This window comes from Triticum aestivum, chromosome 5D (genome assembly GCF_018294505.1).
Source record: "Triticum aestivum cultivar Chinese Spring chromosome 5D, IWGSC CS RefSeq v2.1, whole genome shotgun sequence".
NCBI lineage: Eukaryota > Viridiplantae > Streptophyta > Magnoliopsida > Poales > Poaceae > Triticum > Triticum aestivum.
In genome coordinates, this window is record NC_057808.1 from 437,559,611 (window position 1) to 437,569,955 (window position 10,345).

Sequence of the window (10,345 nt, forward strand, 5' to 3'; positions counted from 1 at the left end):
GGAAGCTCTTTTCACAGATCTAGTGAACCCATTTCACAACCGAACTGTTGTTTATATGCATCTTGTTCCTCTTTGGCTCTCCCAAAACAGAACAATTCACTTTTGTTAAAATTAATTTTGAGTACCGATAATTGTTCAAATAAGCACAACACTAGCTTCATATTTCTAGCTTTTGCAATATCATGTTCCATGATTATAATTGTGTCATCAGCGTATTGTAGTATGGACACTCCTCATCCACAAGATGTGGAACCAGTCCGTCTAGTTGGCTGTTTTCTTTAGCCCGACCGATAAGGACTGCCAGCATATCCGCTACTATGTTGAACAGAATGAGAGACATCGAGTCTCCCTGTCTTAATCTTGTATGGGTCTGGAAATAATGACCCATGTCATCATTCACCTTGATCCTAACACTGCCTTTCTGAATAAAAGAATCCACCTGTTTCCGCCAAGCTTCATTGAACCCCTTCATACGTAAAGCTTGTTAAAGGAAGGGCCATTTAACCTTGTCATGCGTTTTTTTGAAATCCACTTTGAAAATAACCCCTTCTAGTTTCTTCGAATGAATTTCGTGAAGGATCATGTAGGACCACAACCCTTTCTAGGATGTGTCTTCCAGGCATGAAAGTAGTCTGAATTGGTTGTACAACTGATGGTGTGACTGTGACTGGGTTTTACCATCTCCATTAGAGAACTATATGATCTCTTAGATGCCACACACACCAAAGTGTGAGCATGACAAGGTCCCGTTAAGCCGGGTTGATGTTTGACACAAAGAGGAGCAGCCAGTTAGGCCCCGAGAATCTGAACTTCCTCTCTTCCGGCAGATAACATACATCTCTCAGCTCCATCAAGCTTTTGCCTTTGCCTTTGTGCATTCCACAGCTACATGATAACAAGATTCACCAGTCATCCCACGCACATCACATATGTTATCAATAATGAGCAGTGGCAGATCTAGAAATTGAAGTTAGCCAGGGAAAACATTTTAGGTGTATTTTTTTTTTGCATACTAATACAAGTCTACACAATCAAAATTCATGGCATTCAACTACCGAAGATATTCCTGCAAAAAACAAACACTACCAAAAATATGAAAAAACACAAAAAATTCTTAGAAGCTACTAACATATATTATTGTCGTTTTAAATGTTCGCTTGATGCCTAAATATGATCCCGCATTTCCAAGCGAGAAAAACTTTAACGTATTATCACAAGTGTGAATGTATGATCACAACTGTATATTTTGATAAGATGGTATGGAGTGACCTACAAAATGGAAGTGGATACTAAATTTGCGTGTCTTCTTTTATTTATTTTTCCACATTGTACGCATCAAATTCAAACATGGTGTGACACAAAAATTTGGAAACAGAGGAAAATCAGCGGGAAGAAAGAATTACCGCTGGTGGTTTTTCTCTAAAAAAACTGCTAGGGTTGAGGATGGCAAGGCAACGGTGGAGGCAGCCGTTCCCGTGGAGATGTGAGGAGGAGCAGTGCGTCGAGTGGAGGGGGCGTGGCAGGATGGAGCTCGACGACTTGGGGTTGGCAGGGGCTTCCCTGCTTCACCACCAATGACCCAGGGCGGCTGCCCCTGGTTGGCCCTGTGGTCAAGACCAAAAGGACAACTAAAAATGCTGACTATTCCCACCAGGAATTAGCCCTCTTCTGATCATTCTTATTTTCTTGGGCATATGGTCATGTCCAAGAAAATTAAAACTAACTGAAAAGTTCACATTTCAAATATAATACAGTACATTGGAACCCAGCAGTCAACACAACACACATCAGACATTGGCGCCAGCTTCAAAATGTGACATGCCACTTTCACAGGAAAATAATAATAAAAGGTGGCTTCACAACAGGATTGATTCTAGACATGTACTCATATGCCCAAGAGGCGAGAAGTACAAGAAGCGGAAGTCACCATCTGAGATGCCGAAAATCAAACAGGCCAATGTTCAGAAAGAATAGATTGCTAGGAACATCAACAATCGCATGTATCCATCTCAGGGGCAGCCCTATATACTAACAATTATTAGGAATTTAGGATATCATGACCACCCAAAAGATCAATTGGTATCTCATTGAGCAATCACATACGTAAATGGATCCACTTCCAGGTCATATAAGCATTCTTGGCCACTACTTGAAACAGGTCAGTATGGCAGCAATTAGTCTCCAACAAGTGCCAACTTGCCATGATAGATTGATAGCTACAACTGCACAGCATGATGCCTCTCTCCCCTCTCACCTATAAATCTATCAGCTTACCACCACCATCTCAGCATCACTTCATCCACAAGCCAACCACTACAGCACCTGCTACAAAAGTTTCTCTGAACTATTAGCCAAGAAACAAGGAGAATCAGTCATGGTCAGTGCCAAGAGGCGTGCCCAACTAGCAAACAAGCGGCAATGGGGAGGAAGAGGATCGCCCAGACTACAACGGCAAAACGAGCCACCGAGGAGTGCCGCACAATGACCCTAGTAGTGGTGAAGGGACACTGCACGGTATGCACCGCTGATGGGAGCTGATTTGAGGTGCCACTGAAGTACCTCAGCACAGCGGTCTTCAGCGAGCTCCTGATCATTTAGTTCACCATGTGCTTGCTCAGGAGATATGCCTCCACGGAGTTAGTGATGGAGTTCCTGAGCTCCATTGCCCGGCCGTGCTTCTTTGATGGCAGTGTGGTGGTGCCACACGTAGGGTTTGGCCAGTATGTAGCTGTTTGTTAGCTTCTGAAGAATGGCAGCCAGCTAGTATCCTTGTTCCAGGCACCATTTTTTCAATGGAAGATGTAAATACGAAGATTTGTGACGGAATTTGCAAAATGTACAGTTCAACTGTCTGTTTCAGAGTGGTATGCAGTGACAAAGTTTGGTAGCACAACAATATTTGTGTGTTAACAAATTGAGTCAAGGCGTACACCTAGAAACTAAAACTGTTCTGCGCATGTTTAATTTTTGAAGAATGAGACGGGTGCTTTGCCTATTAGTGAAGAGAAAAGCCAACGCTGATACATTCAAGTACGCATAGCATATGATCAGGTGAAAGAAAACTTCCATTAAACAGCAAGCTCAGCTGAATAATTAAAGGACACCTGCACATTTAGCAACTATATGAAAAATAAAGTTATGAAATATAACTCTCAAAACAGAGCAACTTTTTTTGTTTCTTTCCGACTTGTGTGAAAACGGGGGAAGCAGCAGCGGAATGCAAACCACATGAGATGCTGGACTGGAGACTGGAGACTAGTCATGCGGCGACCAAACATTTGGCCCTGATTCTTCCGTAACCTGAGTCACAGAACAGATCATGGAGTTAAGTGACATGAGCAGGGGGGATACAAGAGAAATTAGTAGTTAGCAGTATAAGGAATGTTTCTTCTTAAAATAGATATTATCAACATTTATATGTTACTGGAGAACTGAACACCCCTGAATCCATACAACTTTGAATAAGGCAGCCGGCAGCCTGCAAATACCTCAATGACAATTGTGCCAGCACAGATTTGGCATGTGTTTGCTATTAATCTTCAACCACATTTGGAACCATGGGTAGCAGGCTTGCTTGCAGGCTTGGAAGATCAAACACTTGTGGAACAAACATTCAAGACATTTGTTAATCAATGTCAACTGGTTCATGTCAGCATGTGAACATCTGTATGTACCATCATCAGAAAATGAAGAGAGGCAAAATATATAGGTGTATTGTGCATGAAGAAAGCAGGTAATACAACACGACAAACGTAACATACAGACTGTTAATAATAGAACAGGGTGTAGTTTGATGGCAACTACTTATATATTACTACGACTTAAGACATGCTCGGTCGCTGACAAGTACCATATAATACATACATTAGTAGTCGTTTTTGTTCTTGGCCCAAAAACAATGATGCAGCAACCTACATAAGGAACAAAGACAGCCAAGGATCCATCAATGACTCTCCTGGCTCCTTCGTGTTACTTGCAGCTAGTTAGCCAACTATATCAATCGAGCTTTTACTTCGTTGGGCCAGTCGGTGGACGTGAAATTGCAGCGGCGTTGGCAAGGTCAATGTGCTCTTGAACGAACTTGTCCAAGGTTTTCCTGTGGTACATGAAGGCCATGAAGTTGTACTCATATATCGCCATAGGGTTTCCCTCCAAGATGATCTTTTCACTGAGTTCGATGAAAAGGTCGAGCTGGTCATGCACGATGAGGCTCTGTGCAGCGAGAGCGACCTCAAGGAAGAACTCCGCAGGCGCAGACGCAGGCAGCTGCAGGGTCATCAGTGTGCGGAAGAGATCATTTCCGTGGAGTCCGGCGAGTTGGCCAGCAGGGGAGACGCGGCGGCGGCTGCCTTTATGGTGGCCTTTAGGGTGACACGTGGCTTGGAGGCGAGCGGTGAGGTTGTCCACTGTCCTTGTGAAGTTGTCAAGTGTGTCAACCATGCCAAGCAAGTTTTCCAACGCCACTTTGAGCCAGTCGGCGAAGGTGGCGTCGGAGACGCAACACGCCATGGCGCCGTCTAGCACCCGCCAGAGGCGTCCCAGAGCGCCCGCCTGCGCATGGGAGTCCCTGGCCACCTGGAGAAGGCGATCGGTGCTCACAAGAATTGCCTCCATGTCAATGGCCGGCCACACTATTGACTTGAGTGAATCTTCTCGGTCAGTCTTGCTGTGAATGTAGAGTAGATATAGAGGGGTTAACAATCACACATGGTTCTCCATTTAACAAACATCAACCCAGAAAGAATGATTCACAGGAAAAAGCATGGCAATTCCAGGCATGAATTTACAGAAAAGAGGCCAAAGTTACAACTTCACAAAAGCTAGAAAAGTTCATGAATTTCAGGCATGAAACTTATGGCGTCAAAAAAGATGGCAAATAGCCGACGCACAAATCTGTCCGTTGCTGTTTCAGATTGGATAATTAATGATTAACAGATTCCACTATGAAACTGAGCCAAAGAACATGAACTTTACAGGATGAACTAGCATTAACTGAACCCTGAAAAATATCCCAAAATTAGTGTGTATTGAGCTAGTTGCATATACTAGGAATAATAATAATAAATTGCCTGAAAGCTGCACAAGAATAAAGCAACCAAATCACACCTGGATTTAGAATTTAATGGAGATGCGGGCGGAGGGGCTGTCCGGCGGTGAGTGGCGGAGTTCGTGCAGCCGCCGTTAGGGCGCGTACGGCAGAAGAAGCGGTGAGGCGTCAGACGGGTGGCGAGCGAGGCGGATACATACCGACGGTGAGGAAAACGCGGGCGCGACGGGCGGCCATCCGGGAAGAGAGGCGGCGGCGGCGGCCGGCACTCCGATGACGCGGGGGCAGGCGGAGGCGGCGGACTGAAGACAAGTGGTTTGATTGTTTGGGTCGGGCTCTCCTGCTGGGATCCCTGCACGCACTATCGTGCAGGGTCAACCAGCGGACAACACGTGGCCCGGTGGACCCCACCACTTAATAAATAGATTTGTTTTGTTTAATTTGCTGAAAAGTCCTTCGCCTTGCCTTATCCGTCACGGACGCTTCGAGCTAGTACAACCATTATTTCACTGAACTGAGCTCCGTGAATGAGAGAGATAGAGAGTTCCAGAAATTGAAGCTCCGCCGTCCGACGATGTCGTGCTCGTGGCGAGCGACAGAGGGAGCAGCCGCGGCTGCCGCTGCCTGACTCCGGCTCGCCCAAGCCCCGGCCAAGGCTGGAGCAGCTGCAGTGGCATGCCGCCGTTCCCCTCCTAGACTGACCAGATCCCTTGGAGAAGGTGGGGAACTGCAGGGGCATGCGGCCGCCTGGGTGCAGCGCTGCTTCGCCGGGATGCTGTAAGAGGCCGTGCAGGCTAGGGGTGGAAATTGGTAGCGGATAATCCGAAATATCTGATATTCGTATCCGAGAAAATGCCTATTCATATCCGAAACATTCGCATCCGAACCAAAATGGAAATGGAAATTATCCGTATCCGAATTTATTAAACAAAAATAAAATAAAATATGATAGGACATTTTGACACAAATATGGATATGGAAGTGGACATATCCGTATCCGGAAAAGATTATGGGAGATAATTTTCAAAATTCTAGCCCCAATATTCCAATTATCCAACATAAAAGCCAAATAAGTGGTCAAATTTTACTCTTTGTATGATTAAACTTAGAAATTATTATGCATTACAATACATTTATTCATAAACCTATTTATCATTGACTTATTGTATGTCACAAGTCGATTATTTCATATCACATAGCTATTGACTAATTTACTTAAGCAATATGTCGATATTATTCGTATCCGTTCCGAATCAAGAAAACATCCGATACGTATCCGTATTCGAATAACATCCGAGCCGCATCCGTATTTGATAACATCCATATTCGGATTCGTATTTGTTTTGAAAATATGATAATGGAAGTGGTAAGAGCATTATCCGATCCGCATCCGATCCGTTTCCACCCCTAGTGCAGGCGCACACCAAGACGGGAGCCCGATGCACACTCGCCGGACAGAGGTTGGTGGTAGCTGATTTCTTCATCTATCCTTTACTAGTAGCTAGCTTTCGATGGCTTCAAACTAGTACAGGGGCTATCCAATTAATTACTAGTATGTTGCTCAGATAACCATTAATCTGAGATTAAACTAGCTTTCAATGACTTCAAACTAGGCAGCGTCATGTAGCTATGTTCTCTGTTTTTAGTGACACAACAGTCACAGAAATCTCAAATTGGTGAAAGATCCTTGTGGATGGAACCACGGAGAAATAACCAGCAACTAATCAGTGCACCTATATATCTCCATTTAGAATAAATCTGTTATACATCTCACACCAAAAGGAATAGTAAGATAAACTATTACATGGGGACGTAATTGTTTTGTAGAGCAATCCTGAGAAGCAAAGTTTATATAGAGCTATTTAAAAGTGCTATCTTGTCCATGGCTTGATTGGCTACCCAAGTCCTGAAATAAAAAAAGGAACGATTTCGTGTGAGAAATAAACTTGAGAGTCTGACTTGTAAGTGAAACAATACCTTAGTCGGCAGCTGGTCATTTTGATATGCTGGCCATTCCGAGTTCGGTATCAATAAAGAACTCTACATACAGTTTAAAGTTAATGGAAGTGAATGACCTATGCATGTTCATCTTAATTTTTAACGACTAACTAAGTAAATATACCTGACTTGGTTGAGTGCCATAATAGAAATATGGTTGCTGTGGTTGCAAGCCGAGTAACTGCTGAAAAGAAGTAGCATCTGCCTGCGGTAGTTGAGGCAAGCCTTGCTGCAATACTTGCAAATTATAACTCTGTGGCTGTGGCACTAGTGTCATAGTCTGAGGAAGTAGATGCAAATTGTAGTCTTCTTCCTGTGGTTGCGGAGGCGTAGCACGCGGCAATACTTGCAAATTGGAGTTTGTAGCTTGTGGTTGCAGAGGCATAGCGCGTGGAAATACTTGCGAATTGTATTTCGTAGCTTGTGGGTTCGGAGGCAGAGCGTGCGACAATACTTGCGAATTGTAGTTCACAGCATGTGGTATTGAAGGCATAGTGTGCGACGATACTTGCAAACTGTAGTTCGTAGCATGTGGTACTAGAGGCAAGGCACTCTGCAGTACTTGCAAGTTGGTGTACTGATTTGACATGGTGAAGCTAGGATTTGCTTCAGTCGAGAAGAAGCACAATCACCATTCCTATTCTTGCATGTTGTTACTTGACCCATTTGGAAAAGAAATTGTTAGATCTATTTGAATAAGATGAGCAGATAATTATGTACCCATTTCTTGAGCTATACCATACCTTTCTTCTGTGTATTCTTTTTGTTTAGTTCCAATCCAGATTTAATCCTCTTACTGCTATTTCCTTTTTCTTTTCTCCTTATTCCTTTTGCTTGGACAACGTTCTCATTGTTGCATTCAACTGGCTGTTTCTCAGCTTGTTCATGATTTGATGGTATATCTTTCGACTGGTTGCTTTCGTGTAAAATTTGGTCCACCTTTTCCATTAGTTCTATTGACATACTTTGCAGTAGTGCATATGCCTCTTTGTTTGCCGCTGCTTTGCTCAAAATGCTATTGTAAGTGCGACATAGTGATCCATACTGCCTAGCTAGCACAACTCTAGCATCTTCATCATCGGCGCACTTTTGAATTGCATATGATGGCCCTGATTTTGCTTGCCCTGTCCATCTTTTCAAGATATATTATGGTGCCAACTCCTTAATATTGTTGTGGTCCAACACCTTCAATGCATGACGACACAAGACCCCAATAAATTCAAACTTTTTGCATGAGCAGGAAACTTTTGATCCATCGTGATCAAATTTCACTGTATGACTATTTTGGCTAGCTGAATGGGTAACCTTGAATTCAGAAATAGAGGCAGTATGGCCACTTTCATACACACAATATCCCATTACCATGTCAAATTCTTCTTTAAATATCTCGAACATAGCAGGTGTATATACTTTGGAAGTTTGAATCAACATCTGCACATGTGGCACTTTTGGTGATGTTTGACTCGCATAGAAATCACTTTCCACTTCAGCATACCTTCTATCATCCACAACCCTCTCATAGTGCTTGAAGAAATCTAATAAATCAAGGCGAACATGCAAGTATCGATTCAATAGTGCATTCATACTCTCGCTTCTTTGCATAGATTTCATATCTGCACAAAAGGTCTGTCGACCATAAACCAAAGCCCACTTCTCCTTGTTCTGGAATAATCTATGTAGCCAGTCATTGTCTTCCAAATTATATTTCACTAGCATATCATTCCAACCTGCTAAGAAATCATCAACTTCTTCAAAATCATAAACACACTTGCCAAAATCTTTCTTAAATGTCTTCGAACCTTGGAAAACATGACTCAAATGTTTTGCAGCATTCTGATACATGTGCCACACACATAGACGATGTATTGAATTGGTAAAAACCTTGTCAATGGCACTAATAATGGCAGGACATTGGTCGGTCAATATTGTTTTTGGTTGTTTTCCTGACATAGCCCTTTTAAATGTTTCGAATAACCATTCAAACGTATCAGCTGTTTCATCATACAATAATGCAGCTCCAAAAACCACTGTTTGTTTATGATGGTTGACACCAACAAAAGGGGCAAATGGTCTTCCATAACTATTTGTCTTAAAGGTTGTGTCAAAGCATACCACATCACCAAAGTAGTGATAATCTAATATTGATCTTGCATCTGCCCAGAATATATTGGTCATCATATCCTCTTCATCTACTTGTATTGCATAAAAAAAGGAAGGATTTTCCATTTGCTTCTCCTCTAGGTATTGAAGAATGGCACCTGTATCTCCTCCTTGGATTGATTGCATACGCTTTGATCGGAGATAATTTTTATAATCTTTGTGACCGAAGCAAAGACTTTTTCGGCCCCCTGCTTGCCTACTCATCACTTCATGACCAGATTTTGGTCTAATACCCGAATCATTCAATATGTCAATCTGGGCCTTCTGAGCTTCTATAATTCTTATTTGGGATCGAAGTAGATGGGCTTTGCTTGGAGTTACGAGTTCATGATTATGGGCATCCTCCAAGCTGCTTACAACATATTTTCCACTAGCACTTATTTTGATGGTCATCTCTGCCAGACAGCCAACTCTTGTATCTGCTCGCTTCCGCTGGCACTATTCCTTGCTCTTCTCCTTGAAACCTGCCTTTGAGCATACAAATTTCTTTGTTCGAATAACATTCGTTGAGGATTTATCATGCCAAAATTTCCTGACACTGAAACCAACATGTCCTGCATACGCATTATAAAACTCATATGCTATATCTTCATTCTCAAATTCCATTCCTATCTCTAGTTTTAACCTTTTGTGTAATAATCATCTGTGTTTCGACCTGCCTCTCCCACATTAGTGGTCTCATGATCTACACAACATAAAAATATCATATACTAATTAGTTCATGGACGACACATTTTTGTAAAAACAAAACACGATATTCAGAGTCTTGTTGTAGTGAAACCTGAACAGCACTTGAAGATGGGACAACATATTTTGCCAAATATCACACTGTATTCATAGGAGCATTAGCCAAACATTGTCTTTTTTCTTAGATACAATAATCTCTATCATTACAATCGGCAAAGAAGACACAAGAAACAGACCTATGGAAGATGAAGTACGAGGAGCTAAGTCCCAAGGATTAATTTGCATGTCATAGATTAAGTTGTTCCTTTGTTTCTGTTTAATCTTGTTTCCTCCTTATGATGAGATTGTTGATAATTTGCAGATTCAAGACACAACAACAAACCTATGGATGATGAAGTGGCGGGAGCTCCTTCCATGCCGAAGAACACCGTAGATGCTGGTCCACGTGAGAGG

At 42.6% G+C, this 10,345-nt stretch overlaps 1 protein-coding gene across 1 annotated transcript; it reads right to left on the minus strand.

The window, feature by feature from the left end:
- Positions 1-3,792: 3,792 nt before the first annotated feature.
- LOC123125342 (uncharacterized) lies at positions 3,793-5,413 on the minus strand. Its single transcript, XM_044545859.1, has 2 exons — positions 5,107-5,413; positions 3,793-4,666 (listed from the first exon to the last, which is right to left on the minus strand). The coding sequence occupies exon 2, from the start codon at positions 4,612-4,614 to the stop codon at positions 4,009-4,011; it is 606 nt and encodes a 201-aa protein (XP_044401794.1). The 5' UTR covers positions 4,615-4,666; positions 5,107-5,413; the 3' UTR covers positions 3,793-4,008.
- Between the last annotated feature and the right edge of the window lie 4,932 nt (positions 5,414-10,345).